Raw genomic sequence first — 19,698 nt, forward strand, 5'->3', positions numbered from 1 at the left:
AGTTAGTGTAAAAGAAATAAATAAATGAAGTGTTTCAAAAGTTATAAAAATGAAAGTAACATAAAAGAAAAATTAAAAAATGCAACAAAAAAAAGTCCCCCGCCCCACACGAGCAAACACGCGTCAGTGCATCTACGTGCTAAAAGGACAATTGCGCTACACATCTTACATGTCGCCGTGAACGTCACAGTGAGAGCAATAATCTAGCGCTGTCAATGACTGTTAGCACTGAACTGATGAGTGGTAAAAGCGTTTAAAATGTTCCCTATGGGAAATTTGGGGTATTGACTTTTTTTTGCGACTACACGGGCGAACGCAATTTTAAGGCTTGACATGTTTGGTATCTATTTACCCCGCGTGACCCCGTCTTTCATATTTTACAAAAGAATTGGGTATTATATTCTGTTTCTCTGCACTAAATTTTAATGTAGTTTATTTTCTCCTAAAAATACGGTTTTGTATAAAATATAAACTTCTGTGCAAATGTTTCATGTGTGCGCAAATAGTAAGAAAATGCCCCGGACAGCAAGTGGTTAAAATAACACACCCAAAACATTATTTTTTTCTATTTTTAATTTCAGTTTCTTAAACTTTTTTTTTATTTGTTGGCATTTTTAATTTTAGTTTAACTTTTTTTTTTTTTTTTAAACTTTTTAAACTTTTTTTTTTTTTTAACTTTATTGCTTGGTGCAATACCCAGCCTGCTATTGGATATTTCAGATTGCAATAGCAGGCTGGCTATTGCACCTGTCCACTGCCTTCTGTCAATCAGCAAAGGAGGGGCCTGAAGGAGAAAGTTCTCTATCAGGTCCTCCCGTGCTGATTTACAGCAGGCAGTGGGCGGGTGCAATAGCCAGCCTGCTATTGGCTGTTGCATTTTAAAATATCCAATAGCAGGCTGGGTATGGCTCACAGCCTGCAGATGTAGAGGAGGCGGGGCAGGGGAGAGACGGCTGGACCAGGGGGGATTGTAGCTGATGTAAATGTGCAACTGTGTACATTTTCGGCGCTATATAAATACTAGGGTGCTTTTGGAAATGCAATCACCGTTCTTACGGCCCTTGGGCATCTTTCTTGCCTAAGCTTGAATGATCACGCCGCAGACATTTCTGGTACTGGCTTACTTTGGTGGTGCTTTGGGGGAAGGGAATGTGATGACTGCACTCCCCCATCCCCCACTGCCCTTCCCCCAAGGTGAGCCTTGGCAAGCAATATCTACTGGTGAAATTAGATCTTCACCCATACCTGAGAGAAACTGGTATTTGTGGACACCCTGTGCCAAACCCCTGCAGCAATTAGTTGAGCTGCTGCAGGTCACAAGGGGCATGAAAAATTGGGTGATTTAAAAAAGATTGAATTTGTTTAAAGAGAGCCATTTAGAGAGAGAGAGTCTATCTGGAAACGAGCAGGACAAAATAGTAAACCTCTCGTTGCAGAATAGTATATTAGTTGGCAAGGTCTCATTTAGTTGTATTAGAGGGACCGTTGTTGCAGCATTCCATTCGAATAGTAGAGGACAGTTGCCGTATTACTCCTGAACACAATTTAAACAGTTTTACCACAATTATGACTGAGCTTCTAGTGTAGTCAAGCCGCAGGGATAGTTCAAAGATCTGCCAAGTCACCTGATTTGCCTGGCTTCAGAATCAATGGGCATATGATTGGCAGCACCAATCTTGTTGATAAATGGCTGGCTCTAAAAATTTAAATGAAGAATCCAAGTGATTCAGGCTTAGAATAACAGAATCCATCAGCAGTCAAACATGTTTTCAATGTTGCTAGCAGTTGCAATGCCGTTTTTTTTTTAATTTACTCTGCATAGAATTGTCAAATCAGTTATTTTGTCTAGGAAGTGTATGTATCTTTGACCGGCTATTGCACCCGCCCACTGCTTGCTGTACCTTGTCCCAGCGTGCAGGAGAGATCTAGGGGATACAACCAAGTAATTGATAATAAGTATACATTAAATCCCCCTACCTACATACCAGGGGTATGGCCCTACAGCTGTGGTGGAACTACAAATTCCATGAGGCATTGCAAGATTGTCATAGACATGACTCCTGGAGAGAGATGCATCATGGGATTTGTAGTTTCACCACAGCTGGGGGGCCGGAGTTTGGCTACCCCTGCTACATACATTCAGGTTACAAACTTTCAAGGATGCAAACATTTGTTTGTATGTCCAACCATGTAAGTTAGTTTACATGTCTGTGTGTGTGTCCTTTCTGTGGGTGTGTGTGTCTTTTTTGTGTGTGTACTTTACAGTATAGAGTACAGTATCTTTATTTCACGCTCAGGGTGTCCGGAAGCAAGTGTAAAAGCAGCAGTAGTTTAGCTGGACACCTAGGCTAATTTTGTTGGACTTGCAAACAAATTGGATTTAAGCACATGCTCTTGGAATGAAACCTGTTCGTAAGTAGGGGACTTACTGTTGACAACTATTCTCATTATCGATTAATTGGTTGGTTGCAGCCCTAGTGATAATGTCGCCACTGCTTTTACAATGTAATATATCGTTTTGCAAAGGCATTTGGAGCACACAGTTGATTTCTATTCCCTGGGTTTTGTGTTTTTTTTTTTTTTTTAATTTGTCTGTTTTAAGGAAAACAAACTCCTATTTAGTTCAGTGTTTTTTTTTTTTTTTGTTTTGTTTAATTTTAATTTTCTTTTTTTTCTTTTTTGTAGGTAATCTGCATAGTTTCACAGAAGACAAAAATAGTTCTCTTCCAAAGAAGGCAGATCATGACGGCAAAAAATCTACGGGCACATTACCTTCAGGCCTTTCTACAAAATCCTGCAACAGCAGCAAGCAACCTGTGGAATCGCTCATCTCTAGTTTTGCCGCAGAGACAGATAACTGGGATTCAGATCTCTCTCCAAAAAGGTCAGACTCTCCAGGACAAAAGGAACATACCACAAGCTCTCAGAAGCTGTTACTGTACGATTGGGATGAACTGACAGAAGACCATTCGTATATTCCCAACTTTGATTTAAATGACGATGAAGATAGTCCTTTGGAACCCAAAGCAGAAGAAGATGGCCAGTGTGCTGAAGAACAAATTGAAAATCCCGAAGAGCAAACTAGCGAGGATGTGGTCCAAGGTGGTGTCAAACTTGGTAATTGTAGGACATATTGTAGATCTAACAAGACGACAAAGTCTTCACAAGGTTCATCCAGTTTCGACAGACTTTTAGATGGCTCAAGTTTTTCAACGGCCAAATCTAACAATGCCACAGAAAGGGCAAACACTGTGAATAGAAGCAGTGGGACCAATACCACTGGGCGGACTAGAGATTATACAGTTCTGCATCCATCTTGTCTCTCAGTATGTAATGTTACCATTCAGGATAGCATGGAACGCGGTACAGATGAGTTCACTGCAAGCCCTTCAACAGATTTAGGGGAAGCAGGGCGTCTTAGAAAGAAAGCTGACATTGCCACCGCAAAAACAACCACAAGATTTCGTCCTGGCAATACCAAGTCCAAAAAAGATGCCAAATTGGAGTTCTTCGGTTTTGATGACCAAGACGATGGCTGCAGTGATGAAGGAGGCTCTAAGCCATTTGGGCAGTCAAGCTATAGAATTAAATATTTTGGTTTTGATGACTTAAGTGAAAGTGATGATGATGAAGATGACGATGGCTGGCATCCAAAAGAAAGGAAGTCGAAGAAGAAACCAATGAGTGCAGAGTACACATTACTGTCTGACATGCCAAGCTCAGGAGTTAATAAACATGTGCAAAATATTGACTCTTCAAATATTGGTAAGAATGTATTTATTTTAAATGTTTTGTGTGTTTTTTTTTTTTTTTTTTGTACTATTTTTTTTTTGGGTGGGGTTATGTACACAAAATGTAAAATCAGGTGAAGTGTTTTATTGAAAAAATATATTGAAAGCAAAATGCAAATTTTACAGAGAAAAAGCCCACCATTCAAACAGGCACCAGTACAGACCCCAGCAAAGACGAAGGTAAGTGACTCATTTGTTATTCCTGCATTGGTCTTTACTAGGTGGTGGGCTCACACTTTATCTGTGTCTTCTGGATCTTACTTAATCATCTTTGCGTTTATGATCTGCAGTCTACAATGATGTTTTTCAGACCTTCAGGGGGTCTATGTAGTTTGTATCAAGCTGTTGAGTAATAGAAGCTATTTTCTGCATCATTCCATTTTTAATTTACTTCATGAAGTCTTTATGGCTGTAGCTTAACCTCTTGCCGTCCGCCCGTAGTAAAAAAACGGACGGACGGCACTGCTGCATCTGCGGGTTGCCGTCTCCAGACGGCAATTTTTTATTAATCCACCTAGTTATAGTTGTGTGCAGCAAATGGTAATGCAGTGGGAATAGAAGATTCTACTGAAGCCTGTGGAAAAATCATACCGATCCGTAGTTCAGGGAGGGTAAAGAGACCGATTTTAAAAGGGGAAAAAAAAGAAGATATGCTTCACTTAAAAATCGTGATTTTTTTTATGGTTTCAGTAAAACGTGGTTTCCCCAGTGCACTTCGTGATCACAGCTGTAAGCAAATATCCTAATTATTTTATGTCTCATTTCCATTGTCGGTACCAGTAAAAAAAGCAGAGAAAGTACAATTAAAAATTTACATAATAAAACAAAGCATCTTTCCACTTTTACGGCCAGGTTAGGATAACGGTTATCTTTTTCCATTAACACAGCATCACTTAATTATTTAAGAATTGCTGCTTATATTTTTACTTGGAAAAACCTCTCACTTTTCCTCTTCTACTTAATGTTAAGGAGGGTTGCAGGGTTATGTTATGTTTTCCACAATTAAAGGAGAACTATGAGGTTAGTGCTTTTCACTCACCTCATAGTTCTAGCCGACCTGTGACAATGAGACTGTCACAGGCCGGCTCAGTAGATAGGGAGGTGAGCGAACACATACAGGCGTTCGCTCACCTCTCGATCCTGTCACGGCTCTCTGCCGTGACAGGGGGAGGGGCTGGATTCCCCCCTCCCCGCTCCGATCTGCCAGCGCTGACTGGCGGAACGGACGGGGGAGGGGGTGGGTACACGCAGCTGGGTGGATCCCGGCACAATTCTCGGGATCCGCTGCAGCGTCGCAGTTTACCGCGAGCTACAGCTCGCGGTATACTGAGCCTAGGGTGACGGGAGGACGCTAGTTTGTGTCCTCCAGTTACCCGAAGGAGAACTATGGGAAAAAGCCTTAACCCCATAGTTCTCCATTTAAACCTGTCTGTAATGTGCTGGCAGATCATTATCAGTTGTAAATTAAACATACAAAGTGTTAAAGATCTCAAGGCACTTAATATCGTCCCTCAATCTGTCCCATAATTGCACATTGCAATATATTTTAATCAGTAGAAGCTACATAGAGTCCTGTGTATGAACCTACTCTAAAGAAACAAGTAGAAATGTAAAAAATATTTTACAAAATAAAAGTTATCGCAGTCCATTCATTCATTCATTCCTGGTGAAAACAAGCTGCAGCAGCAAGGAAAAGGAAAGTTTGTAATATTTTAACCTTTTTCACACGTCAGGGCAGGCCATCTTTCAATATTCAGCGCTGCGGTACTTTGACATTTATTCCGTCATGCAACGCTGTACTGAAATACATTTTATACAATTTTTTGGGCACAGATAGAGCTTTCTTTTGATGGTATTTAATCACCACTGGGGTTTTATTTTGTACTATATTAAGGAAAAAGTATTGAAAATGTTGAAAAAAAAAAAGTTAATTTTTTCATTATCAATTATTATTACCAATATTTTTGGTAAAATATAAAAGTCGGGGTCACGTCGGGTGAATAGACACCAAACATGTCAAGCTTTAAAATTGCGCGCACCCGCGAAGTTGCAAAAAAACTACCATACCCAAAATTGACCATAGGCGACGCTTTAAAAGCTTTTACCGCTCATCAGTTTAGTGTAGGGGCTGCCAAACTCCGGCCCTCCAGCGGTTGTGGAACTACAAATCCCATGAGGCATTGCGAGATTCTCAGACATGTCTCCCGGAGAGAGATGCATCATGGGATTTGTAGTTCCACCACAGCTGGAGGGCCGCAGTTTGGCTACCCCTGGTTTAGTGTTATCAGTGATTGATGGCCCTAGAATTATAGCTTTCATTCCGACTTTCGCGACGATATGTAACATGTGCGGCATAATGGGCGCAATCATCGTTTTCGTGACGTATGCGCACCCAACGCCTGTTTGCACGCGTGTATGCATGGGGAGGAACTTTATTTTTTAAAAAAAATGTATTCTTTTTTTATGTGTAATTTTAAATTTTTTGGGGGGAAACTTTAATTTTTTTCCTATTTTTTTTTTTTTCCACTTAACTTTATTGCTATCACATAGGGGGCTAAGAAATCCCCTTATGTGATAGCAAAAGAAGTGACAGGCCCTCTTTATGGAGACATCAGGGGTCTCCAAGATCCCTAATGTAACCTAGGACCCCGAAGAAGCTGATTAAGCAGAGATCTGCTTCATCAGCTTCTCTCCAGCATCTGAAGCTGGAGAGTGACACAAGAATGTGGAAGTGATGTAATATACATCAGTTCTGCATTCTGACAGCGGAGAGGGGACCGGAGGGAGTTTGTGTACCGATCTCCCTCTGATTCCCTGTCAGAGTGGCACTATGCTGGTCCCGGGCACAGCGGAGCCCGGGACCAGCGTGACAGCGGGAGTGAGCCGCGGAGGGGGGCGTACGTAACGGGACCTCCATACAAGCGATCCGCAGGCTCTACAGCCGGCGGATCGCTTATATGTTAACAGGCATCGCTGCCTGTTTTAAAAATGGGACATTTCCCGCTCGCGCGGGCATGGCTGAGCGGCAGTCTAAAGACGCCCGCTGAGATCTAGAGAGCTCCTGGCCGGCCGTTTTTTTCTTTTTTTTTTTTTTTACAAAGGATGGCCAGGAAGTGGTTAAAGGAGAACTAAGAGGCGAGTGAAAAAATCACTTAGCCTCATAGTGCTAGCCGACCCGTGACGATGAAACTGTCACAGGTCGGCTCAATAGATCGGGAAGTGAGCGAACACATACCATCGCTCGCTCACTTCTCGATCTATCTTTGCAGAGAGCCGTGACTGTAACTCACGGCTCCCTGCAGGTATTCCTCCCCTGTCCGATCCTCCAGCGCTGACTGGCGGAACGGACGGGGGATGGGGCGGGTACAGCTAGCTCTGCCTCTGGATAGGCAGAGCCAGCTGTCAATCCCGCAGCTGGGTGGATCTCGACAGTAAAGTCGGGATCCGTCCCGGCTGCGGTGTCTCAGTATACCGCAAGCTGTATACTGAGCTTTGGGTGACGGGGACGCTTGTTTGTGTCCTCCCGTTACCCTTAGGAGAACTATGGGGAAAAGCCCTGGCCCCATAGTTCTGCTTTAACCGCTTCATCTCCATCCTCCCACTGTATGTGACCTGAACATTAAGGCCTTCCCTTTGTATAACTTGTACATTTAACTTATCTCGGAACAGTCCCTTCCCCACCCCCCCTTTTTTTTTAATATAGTAAAACATTAAAAAAGGTGTTCTTAAATACCACTAAAATAAAGCTTTAAAATATGTAAATATAAATAAAGAGGCATATTTAATTAGGGTCCAGTGTTGCGTGACTGAGTAATTCTCAGTCAAACTGAAGCATGGCCTGCTCCTGATGCCTTAAATCTCAGCTGCAGATTTAAGGCTGTGAGGCTTTAGGTACAGGAATCACATGGCTTTATTTCAGGAAGAATTCAAGACAAAAATACTGATTTTCTATGGTGGTACTTGGGGCACAATTAAGATTTGGTATCTAATATGCAACATGTGGAAATGTTAACTTTGCGTTCAGGCCCACTTTTAAAGTGGAAGTAAAGTGCCTTCATTGAAAAATTATTGAGAGGCAGGTTCTTGTTTTTTTATATAGCAGAAGAGACATCTCTTCTGCCAAAAAATTTCTGCCTTCCTGTCGGCTATTTCTTTTTTTCTGTGCACTGAGCCCCATATGCACAGCTCCGTGCACAGACTCAGCATGCTGCGATAAAATAACTCCTGTGCACATTCACGGGAGTTGCATCATGCCGTCCAGCCAATCAAGAGGCCGAAGATGTCCAAACTGGAAGAAAATGGCACTTTCAGCAACGGAGGGGAGAGTGGGCAGCGTTGGAGGGGATCGCTTTGCAAGGTAAGTTGATGATGATGTGCTATTATGCTGCTTTTTTACAAACTCTTTACTTCCACTTTGAGCTTTACCCGTCATGAAAAAAAAGTAGGGAAACTGCTATTGCTGACCACCTTCAAACCATGCTAGAATCCCGGCTGTGTTTTGGCTTCAGTACTTTTTAGTCATCCGCCTGGGACAAACATGTAGTGAATGTAAGAACTACTTATATCTATACTTGTCCCTGTTCAGTGGATCAGAGAGCATTGAAGTCGAAGACTCAGCATGATAGCCAGGTAACATTCTGAAAAACCAGCACTGGAGTTCTCCAGAAGTTCACTACAGAAGAGTTTAAAGTGTATCTAAACTAAAGAACACAAACTTAATAGTCCTTAGATGTGATGGCTGCATTAGTTTTCTATTTTCAGACTTTGTTCTGTAAGTACAGAGGAATGCCTGCTGAATGTAAAGGAAATGCAGCATCTTTGTAACTGCCTGTGCACTGGAAATCTCCATATCGGCTCTCACTTCTGTGAGCTATCAAATTCCCCATGTTATGGAGAGGGGACACGAGTTTGTAGCCCAAATGTAGAGACCAGCTTAGGGTGACAATGCTGATCTGCATAGATACTGGCAGAATCAAAACTAATGCAACCACCACATCTAAGGACTGGTAGGCTCAATATAATCTTAGTTTTTAAGTTGAAATACACTTTATTTACTCTGGAAATGTGCGCGATGTGATGAGAAGGAACACCTTTTACCTGATTTATACCATCTTGCTGTATGCTGCAGTGTAGATGTCCAGGTACAGATCTGCTACACTTTCTGACTACAGCCCTGCCATAATAAGTTTTGTTTGCCTGTTTTCTTCTAGTACTGTGCCGACACCCTGCCTCAAATAATAAGAGAAGGTTGGGGATTCTTCCTGACATAACTCTCGGAGCTGTTCAGTTAAATTAAGTTAGCAACATAGATTAAACATGAGAAATAATTTAAAATGATTCCAGTGCAGGTGGCCCTTTTGTATGTGTCTATTAATGTACTCCCCCACCTCTATTGGAATCATACTCAAACTCTTTTGATTGACTGGAGCATGGTTAAATGCTTTTCAGGCAAGTCAAAAGTTCAGTCCAAAGTTCACCCCACTAGTCATCTTTCAGCTAGCGAGTTTCTTGGCTCAGACAGTAGGTAACCTATCCCAGAATTAGTGAAACTCCATGCCAGGTTTTTCTTTTCTTGCACAGTGGCAGTGCTTTCAATGTTAGCTGCCCAAAACTACAAGCACTGGCTCTTTCTTAAAATTTATTTAGATAATCATGATAATGTTATGTTAAACATTCAACAATTCATGAAGTACCTATAGGAGCTGATTTACCTGTCCAAAGGATATCTCTTTTTTGATATGCGGTCCTGTGATTTACTTAAACCTACCAGACAGCAGAACTAGGTTGGTGAACTGACTTTAGCTACTTATCTACCTGTTTTTATTAACCGCGGCAGAGTAGTCTCTGTCCCCAGCCTTTGATTGGACCACAGCCGGAATGAGCTGATTCCTCTTCACTCCTGCATGCAGGACACTTAATTGACCCTTTTTGTTGTGATACAAGTTAACGTTCTGTTTTTTGGCTTTTTTTACTAGCTACATCTAAACATTTTTATGTTTTTGATCTGATTGGAGTTCGGCTCTGATTTAATCCCACTGGAGGACAGTTTCTGCTTCATAGCGGTCTTGCCATTTGCTGGCCTTTTTCACTTAAATTTTTTTTTAAAGTATAGTATAAAGTGAAGCAGTTACCCCTTGAATGTATTGGTTAAATGGTCCATGCATTATGTTACCACACACCACTTTCTTTGTCTTGGAGCCTTGTTGTATGTTTGGCTCTTTTTTACATGGAGACATTCCATGTCTCAATGCTTTCTATGTACTTGCATTTAATATCCGTATTGTAAGCTTTTTTTATGTTTTGAAATACTTTAGATTCTGGAGATGATATGTATGCTGTACCTGAAGTCTTCAAAAAGCCTGCAAGTAGATCAGGAGATAAAGGCAAAGATGGCGCTCGAAAAATATTCAGTGGACCAAAACGGGTAAAATCTCTTTCCTTTGATTCCCATTGGCTGCATGTTGGCATCCTGATTGTTTATACTGAAAGTGTGTGTTGTTTTTTAACTCTACATTACAGGACACAGGCTCCAATGGTGGCCATACTTTGTACGATTTTCCTTTGGAAATCGTGCATGAACGGTCTCTGAAAACCAAACAGTTGGTGGTACATCACCGATTTATCGCTTTTGATATTGTGCTAAAAAAATTTCGGTCATTTTCTCTGACCAAACGAAATCAATCAGTGGGGTTTTCGTTCGTCAAAAATTTTAGCCAGAACACAGCACATGCATAAAAGGAAATTATTTTCATCGTTTCATCATCAAAAATTGGTTGGCGATTTTCTGAAATCAACATTTGAATATGCTTAATGGGGAAGTCTAAGTATGATCGAACGAGGGTTCATGGCAGAAGCATTTTTAAGCGAAGATGTGCTAGTATATGTATGGCCACCTTAAGTCTTCGATAATTAGACTATGCAGCTACCTTCAGGTGATTAGCCACTGGCAAACAAAGCTGTAAGGACAGTCCCAGCAAGCCTCAGTTTCTGCTGGTGTTTTTATGTGAGCTGATATCTTCGATATGCAGAAAACTTTTTTTTTTTTTTTTTTAGATTCTCTGCTACCTCATAGCAATTGCAGCTTATTTTGTAGCCTCTGGATCGGTTGAATCTTTAACTTTGCTTTGGGGGTTGTGCCCAGACCCCATCTAGAAGAAAATTGGGGCCATCCTGTATTACTTTCAACACTGGTTCCTGTCTAAAGGTGCTCACTAATGCACTTAGTGCAGCACCATGGTTTGGCATGCAGGGTGCTATTCAGATCCAAGGTCATGGTCCATCTACCGGTGGAATCCTGTTCCTGAAAACCCCATAGAAAATCTGCCCCCCTAGGAGTTAAGTCAGGACTCTGCCCTGTTTAGATCCCAGCAAGATGTTGCTCCAGGCCCTGAGGGCTTAATTTGTTGAACAGGTCGGTTGAGCCACTTTAAATTTTACACCAGAAAAAAGGCAAAATCTCTTGCTAGTAAGCTTTCAACCCCAGTAATGAAATAGGGATCCCTTTTTCTCTCGGGCCTTGGAGTCTAAATCCAAGCCCAGAACACAGTTCTGCCATAAGACCTGGACCTCTGAACCTGCTAAATCTGGGAACAAATCCTCCTTATTGAGGTGGTGCCCCCATTTGTCAGACTGGGGGGCATGTCTGTCGTCCTTCGCAGCCAACTGGTCTCTGCACATTTCAAACTCTTGTGTGTAGAGTGTTGTATTCAGGGGCTACAAACTAAGATTCTGGTGTATGCCTCCCCCACACATCAGGCTATTGGCTTTACTGCAAAGGGGGATAGCCCTTTATGCTGCTCTTGAGAAACTCCTCTCTAAAAGGGTCATAATCTTTATCCCAGAATGAGAAGTTTCAGGAGGTCTACTCATATCTGTTCAGTCCCCGAGGTGAAATGAGGCACCCATCCCATTCTAGATCTCCATATTCCTAAGACATTACTTCATGTTGAGAAATTACTTATGAAATCTGCCTGGCTGGTCATTGCCTCCCTTCACCCAGCATATTTTCCTGCCTCCTTACATCTCTCCATCTTTCCGATATATGAATGCTGTCTCCCTTTTGCTCTGAGCGCGCATTACAAATTTGTTGCCTTCCCCTTTGGCTTTTCCAATGCACCTCCAGGTCTTCACTAAGGTGCTGGATGATATTTTATTTGGACATAATTGGGCTCCTGTCAGACTTTGTGAGCCCTCCCGGATCATCTGCATCTTCTGTCCCAAGGACCAGTTTCCTTTCTTAGTTGTTGTCTTTAACAGCTTGGCTGTTGAAGTCCAGGTTTAGAGGGAAAAGGGCCTACCAGATTATCATCCTTGCGCTAATAAAGGCTAGGAGATAGACTTCTTGCAAAGTCTATCGTCACATTTGGAAAGCTTTGTTCTCCCTGTACAAAGAACGATACTTCCATCCCGGAAAGTTCTCTGTAGGATGAACTCTTTTCTCCAGTCTGGTCTAGACCAGCATTTCCTTGAGTACGCTTAAGAATCAGGTTTTGACCCTAGCCATCACTCCCCTTCTGCATTCTCCAGTGGCTACGTGGGATGTAAGTCTGGTTTTGTTGGTTTTACAAAAAACAAGTTTTGAACTTATCGGGGCTATCACTTTGTCTACCCTAATTCATAACGTTGCATGTTTCATTGTTGTCACCTCCTGAGAGGTGAGCATCTCAGTTGGTAGCCTTATTCTGCAAAGAGCCCTTCCAGGAATTACATAAGCATATGATTATTTTGAGACTTAAGGCCTCCTTTCTTGGGGAGCACAAGTTAGGAATGAGCCTGAAGGGATTGACCTAGTGTTGGGCTTCATTCACAGAGCGTAGAGTGGGGCCATGCAGCGTGCATGGCTGTATGGGGCCGTTCCCGGGAAGGACAGGTGCTGCGTGTGATTTTACACAGCAGCCTGTTCTTCCCTATGGGAGGTCGCGGCCGTACGCTGTCGTATGCTCACTCGAGCTGCACATCCTGTCTGCGTCCAAGTACGGACACCCGCAAGGATGTGCAGCTCTTGTGAGCATACAACATTGTACGGCCACGTCCCCCCATAGGGACGAACAAGCTGCTGCGTACAATCGCATGCAGCACCTGTCCTTCCCGGGAACGGCCTGATATGGCTGTTTACGGATCTGTACGGGTTCATTCGTAACTTGTGCTTCCCAAAAATGTTTCCATTGAAACCCAGTCCCTGTTGTAACTCTTGATGCTGGGATCTAAGAGCCCCAACTTTTGATGGTAATCTTGGTAATAACACGCTTGTGCAATGTATTGTGTTGGCATTTACAAACTTTTCGGTATAGCATGGAAAGGCCTGCTTCCCTTAGGGGTGAACAGTTTATTGTTGATTTCAAGGAGCCAGATAGTCCAAACGAAGAGCCAGCAGCATTCATTGTAAGTGATTTCATCAGGATTTGAAATGGCTTAAAATACCTTTTTGACTTTTTACTATTTAATTCTTATTGATTTTTTTTCCTTCCTTTTAGTCTCCAACAAAAGCCGTATATAATGCAAGACACTGGAACCAGCCAGAGTCTGAGCTCCCAGCTGCACCGGTTTTTAAAGCTCAGTCTGCACCAGTAAGTTGTATTTTTCCATAGTTCTTTAATTTGTCTAGGTGGTAATGCGCAATATGTTTGGGCTATTTCCAGAAACTGCTGGATTTTCTTTAACAACTTGATCCCTTCTCAAATGCTTAACCTTTATCACCTTTTCATCTACTGTATAGGGCTTGATCACTATTTTCTTTAGTAATTGGTCATTTTCTTTTGTTTGGGCTGTGTTCATGATTAGATCTATTTTAAAATGTTATCCACTCAGATGAAGCATCGCACTAAACAGCTGTTTAAATATTTCTGATATAGTAGATTTAATGTGGTCCATTTTATAAAGCAGCTGTATGGTTGTACCACAGCCATACCAATACCTGTGTAAAAAAAAAAAAAAGAGCATCAAAACATTTTTTAAAACGAAACCAAACATAACAAATGTCAGGCCGAAACATATCTCTTTTTTTTGCCCTAACCTTTTCAAAATGTTTTTTAAATATATATTTTTTTTTAAAATTTTACTGTTAGACCCCGTTCACATTGAGCGATTTATCGCGCGGTAATTCCCGCGATATCGCGCTCCAATGCAATCCAATGGGGCAAGTGTCCTGCTGTCGCGGGTCGTGTGTCGCTACAGCAGGACCCTTTTTGGAGCGGATTTAGCCGCGATTCAAGCTTGCTCAATGCAAGCTTGAACGCGACATCGCGCGGCAAATCTCGCGATGTCGCGCAATATGCAAATCGCGCGACAAACGCGCGATTTGCATATCGCGCAGTGGGAACGGGGCCTTAGTGGCTTTGGGGAAATGGAGGTCTAAACAGACCCCTGATATTTCCCTTTTAAAATAGAAAAAGAGATTAAGAACAGAGTGCTCCCAATCTTTTTCTGCATCCCCGGTTATAAATGAGCAGGAATCCTCTATACTGAGTGTTCCTGTTCATTCATAACTTGTGGCGATAGTATGTCTACCATGTCCACAATCTTGAATGAACAGGAAGTGATGATCACTGAGTGCTTGTGCGTCTCCATCCTGACTCGCTGTCGCAGGAGACTGAGCGAGCAGTGCGGGAGGAGAGCTTGATGTCCTCTGACAGCTGACTCCTCCCCAACACCACCAGCCCGGCCTCCTGTGTCTCCTGTGTCTCCACCCACACACCGGTCACAGGAGGCTGCATACAACTCAGTGGTGTGCTTTACAAATGTGTCTTGCACACTACTAGCTTTGAGGGTCTGTAGCAGACTGAGCGCAATAAAAATGGATTGGGGACATTTGGTAGAGGATCCTAGTCATGTGATCTGTCAGTCACATACAATAACTGGCTTTCCTTACTACATTATGTAGCTCTGCTGCCCTGAGCATTGAGAACACATCTTTCCGTGTTTATTGAATGGGATGTAGCGGAGAATGCAGCACACTTGGCTGTAATACACATAAACAAGCCCCTATATCTGACTTTTGTATTGACAACATTAGTACATACTGTATGTTAACTGAAGTATGTTACATTTTGTACCAGGAGAAGACAAAATTAGCTATAATTATACAATATAGCTTTTGTTCTTAACTTGTATGGGGAAAATTACTCTAAATAGGTTCCCTACTCATACATACAGTTTGCATATTACATTTTTTTATTTGCCCTTGATTATTTCAGTCGAACGTAAATGGTAAAGTAACCAGGTGATTAGTTTGTGACATTATTTGGGGCTCTATGGGTACATATAATTTTACGTGGGGTTGCTGTCAGTGTTTTGTCTGATTTTGTTTGTAAGTATGTGATTCATGCACTTTGCTTCAGGTAGTCAGGCACGATTTCCAACATGCATCAAAATGTCCAAACTGATGCACATAACATTCTCTGTACCCTGCTAGCGTTTGATCTGACACTGACTAATTTTCTCTTTCGGAAACAAACCCTTGCTGAGAGACCTAAAACCACTTGGCGGCCTATGAGTTTATAATATTGTGAGTTGAACACTAAGCTTCTCTGCTTGACCAATGTAGCAGGTTTTTTATTTCAGAGAATGCAAATGTGTTGGCAGAACCTCTTTTCCTTTTGTCTGCCTCTATCAGGTTTTTTTTCCTTCTAACATTTCACTCTAAATGGAGTGTTACTAAAAAAAAAAAGATTTTATTGTACCAGGTAAGCGTTAAGCCCTATTAAATAAACAGAAATGGCTATCCGGTCAGACATCTTACTTACAACCTCCACTTGAAAATTTTGCCTCCACTATAGCAGTTGTGTGGCATGTTTACCTATGACTGAACAGTCCAGCAGACACCGATTTTAAACGTGGTTCCCAGTGCAGTAATTAACAGGCCTGAATAGATGCACCCCCCCTATATTCTTAAAGGATTGCAGGATTTTTTAAAATTAACCCTCGCAGTTGGGCACACTGCAAGGGTTAAGTGCTTGTGTGGGTTCGAAAATATACCTGCCTCATCCTTCATCCTGCCTGTCTGCTAGATCGCTCCCTGCAGCCTTTTCTACCCTGCGCTCCAGCGGTTTAAGGACCCGTGACACAGGGCATACCACAGCCAGAGTAGAGGGAGAGAGGTGAGCGCTGACTGGCGCAGGATTGAGGATCAGGTGAGTATACTTTGTTTTCACCCATAGACCTAAACAAGCACTTAACCCTTGCAATGCAGGGTTAGCTCCGGTTTAAGGGTTAATTTGACAAAGCCCACAAGTGTGTGTTTGTGGGGTATGGCAAGTACTAATCTAAGCTGGAATAGAGTGCTGCAGTAGCAAAGCAGACAGTACATTTCCACCAGGAGAAAATGGTATTCCAAGAATCTATTAAAATCAAAACATATAGCAGTACGGGACTATAAAGAGAACACAAATATTGATGTGTATGGGCAAAAGTATTTTCTTTTATTGCTGCACTGTTACATCTAGAGCTGCAGCTAACGATTATTTTCAAAATCGATTAGTTAGCCGATTATTAAGTTCGATTAATCGGTTAATCGGATAACCCAGCTATATTTTTCTGGATAGATTCCTGTTGATTTTGAAATTGTTGTTTTTATTATTGGCCTACTTTTTTAAGTTTTTTTTTTTTTTCTTGGCTTAATGCATACAAATTTTCTTTTTAATCTTCCTGTTTTTTTTTTCTTTATAGCCAAAGCCATCAGAGGCTCCATGTCCAAAGGATGATGGTGTTTTTAAGGCGCCTGCTCCACCTCCTAAAGTGATTAAAACTGTGACTATTCCCACACAGCCCTATCAGGACATAGTGACTGCACTGAAATGCCGAAAGGAGCACAAGGAAGTGAGTATTGTCCATTGTGCATCTAAGGAGAGCTTGCTTGGAAGACCAGGGCCAATAGATACTACAGATCGACTCAGTTGGATTTGTTTTACACTGAGAAATATAGAAATACTGACATTGTGTGCCTTTTTTCTTTTTGCTTCAGTTTTGCTTACACACGGGTTTGATAAAAATGAGGAAGCCTGTAGTTTTTGTTTGTTACCAATTTGGCAGTTTTGCAATATTTCTTCACTTGTAGTTCTGTATGTGTAGTTCTGTATGTGCCGACTGTGTCAAACTGTAATATATGAGAGTGGTAAAATGTTTGATTACTCTCCTGAAGGGCTATACATGCCTTGCTATGGATTAGGATTAACAGACCAATTATCAAGTTGTTTGTTGTTTTTTTTTATAATTTACACATGAGTCTTTACTGTGCTTTTCTGAAATTGTTTACCCTGATAAAATACAGGAATACATTTTCTGAACTGCTTCAGTAGAATATTGTATAAGAATATGTAGCCCATAAAGAAAAACTCCAGTTAAAAATGTTATAAACCATTGCAGTGGGGCTATCCCTGCCCTGCAAGGGTTAACCGCTCGTTTTTTGCCTAGGGTTAAAAATAAGTTATACATCTTCTGAATTTCTGAGCCAACCGGCTGTGACAGCACTCCCTCCTGCCTGTCTCCTCCTCCTCTGCAGCAATGGTACATCCCTTGGCCTCTTCGTGTCCTATGCACTGTATTGGACATGATGACTTGAGGATCCTTCGACTACTGCAGCAGAGGAGGCAAAAACAAGCAGTCAACCCTTGCAGTGTGGGTAAAGCCCCACTGCATGGGTTAATTGCACTTTCAATTGGAGTTCTGCTTTAATTATCCATATGGGCCTAATTGAATTCACGGTTTTAATATTGCTAAAGGTGGCCATACACTGTACAACCTTCGCAAGACCTTAATCTTGCGATGGTTGTAAAGTAATTAAAAAAAACGTACGATCTGCCCATCTTGGACGGGCAGATCGTACTCTCGATCATCGCAAGACCGCCCCCCTGACGGGCGGGCTTCCGATAACCGCAGTGCTGAACGGGCAGTGTGCGCGTGCGCACACCGGCCCGTTCGGCATTTGTCTCCCGAGCACCGTTCAAACCAGCCGAAAATCGTACGATTTTCGGCTGGTTTTCTAGCGTGCTCCTTAGACAAAAGACGTGCGACCGTACAGTATAAAAGGTCTCACGTCTTCGTTCACACTGCTCGATTCTCGTACGATCGTGGGATTTCCCGTGATTCTCGTACGAGAATCGAGCAGTGTATGGGCACCTTAACTCTTGCAAAGAGTTTGAGAGCCCTCGACACCTGTTGTTTTTATGTAGAGTAGAATCTTTTTAAGCCCTAAAACACAGTTTGACTCTAATGGGGCTTTGTATTTAAAGTATTTTGCTAATTCTTTCAAAAACCACTGCTAAATAGGAACTATTTTAGCTTGTAACGCACCCATACATATACAGTAATGAGCTAATACTTGGTCCAAATATGTCCCCAAAGGCTGAGGTATATGAGTGCATAGAGAAGGTGAAACCTCAGCCCTTCGTGTGACAATGTCATTGTTCTCTGCATAGATGATGCAATTAATAAAGATGGAGATGAGCGGTTAGGTTTGACTTGACAAATGAAATATTTAGATTTTTAAAAGTGTGTTTTAGTCTAAGGTTTCATGTTTTAGTGAAAGGAGGAATGCATTCAATACAGCTGATGGAGCTGATTGTGCAGGTACTACTATATGTTTAACATTTTCATTCCCCAAGTTTGTAATGTACTGTGGATGTCAATGTTTTGTGGATTTGGTCACTACATTTCTCCCCACAGCTAATTGAACTGTATGGCACCTAAAAAGGATGTTTTCAACATCTAGTTAGGTGTGAATGTCGCAATAGATCTCTTTATGGAGGTGGGCAAAGTTCCTCATGGGGTTGGGAATTTCAGAGCCAGTAGGGAACACATGCCCCATTTTTATATTCATATGTCTTAAGCTAGTTGCTAACTACTTTCCTTTGTTACTTTTGTAGTATAACATAAAACTATTTAATAATTGTATTTTTTTGTCCTAGCTGTACACTGTTGTTCAACATGTGAAGCACTTCAATGATGTTGTGGAGTTTGGAGAGAATCAGGAGTTCACTGATGATATTGAGTACTTGCTGAGTGGGCTTAAGTGTTCCCAGCCCATAAACACACGGTGCCTTAGGTGAGTCATAGATTTTAGACCCCCATTGAATTTTATCCATGCAGAAAGTTAACATATCACAATACACTGATTTTGTTTTTACTGAAAAGTAACAGGCCCATTTCTGATAGTTATTTCCTAAAAAAAAAAACCAAAGCAAATTATATTCAGGCCTGTCCGAGCAGCATGTGCGGAAGAATAAAATATTTAGGACCTGCTAGAGAGACTAGATCAGAGCTCGGATTTTGAGTACTGAATATTGGCTTTTCTCTCATTGTGAAATAAAGTAGTAAACATAATTAAATGGTTTGATTTACTGTTATCAAGAGCCTTTCATCTTAAAATAACATGGTTAGTGTGAAGTTCCTCCTTGGCTTTTTTTGATGCTGTGCTTCTTGATATCTGATGGGTAGAAATTGTCACTGATATGTTAAATTTGTTTCTCTGCCTATAAACACTATGTACAGCAGAGGTCACATTTATATTTTGACTTGGGAACTAGAAGAAATTGTGTGCATCTATAGCAATAGACCATTTAATAATAGAATGCTACTAATAAGAACATTTAGAGTAGGGGAAGGCCAGAATCCCTGTTGGCTTTTTATTTGTGCATGTATCCCTATAGCCGATGATTCCCCCCTCCCCTCACTACTTGCATTACTTGTAGTCTGAGGTCACAGTATAATGTTAATTTACTTTTGTTTTTCTCCTTCTCACTAGTGTAATAAGCTTGGCGACAAAGTGCGCAATGCCAAGTTTCCGAATGCATCTAAGAGCGCATGGAATGGTAGCAATGGTCTTTAAAACACTGGATGACAGTCAGCACCACCCGGTAAATGTCATTATTTATTTTGAGTGTATAATCCTAAATATTTTACTATATTCCAATGT

General features: G+C 41.6%; 1 protein-coding gene across 1 annotated transcript in view; it reads left to right on the top strand.

The window, feature by feature from the left end:
• WAPL (WAPL cohesin release factor) overlaps positions 1-19,698 on the top strand; it is an 83,111-nt gene that overhangs the window by 34,092 nt on the left and 29,321 nt on the right. The window contains exons 3-8 of the mRNA XM_018571959.1: positions 2,686-3,765; positions 10,106-10,215; positions 13,265-13,357; positions 16,455-16,604; positions 18,692-18,828; positions 19,528-19,639. Coding sequence (XP_018427461.1) covers positions 2,686-3,765; positions 10,106-10,215; positions 13,265-13,357; positions 16,455-16,604; positions 18,692-18,828; positions 19,528-19,639 — 1,682 coding nt within the window. The remainder of the gene's footprint in view (positions 1-2,685; positions 3,766-10,105; positions 10,216-13,264; positions 13,358-16,454; positions 16,605-18,691; positions 18,829-19,527; positions 19,640-19,698) is intronic.

This window comes from Nanorana parkeri, unplaced genomic scaffold, assembly GCF_000935625.1.
Source record: "Nanorana parkeri isolate BGI_ZX_2015 unplaced genomic scaffold, ASM93562v1 scaffold1879, whole genome shotgun sequence".
Lineage (NCBI taxonomy): Eukaryota > Metazoa > Chordata > Amphibia > Anura > Dicroglossidae > Nanorana > Nanorana parkeri.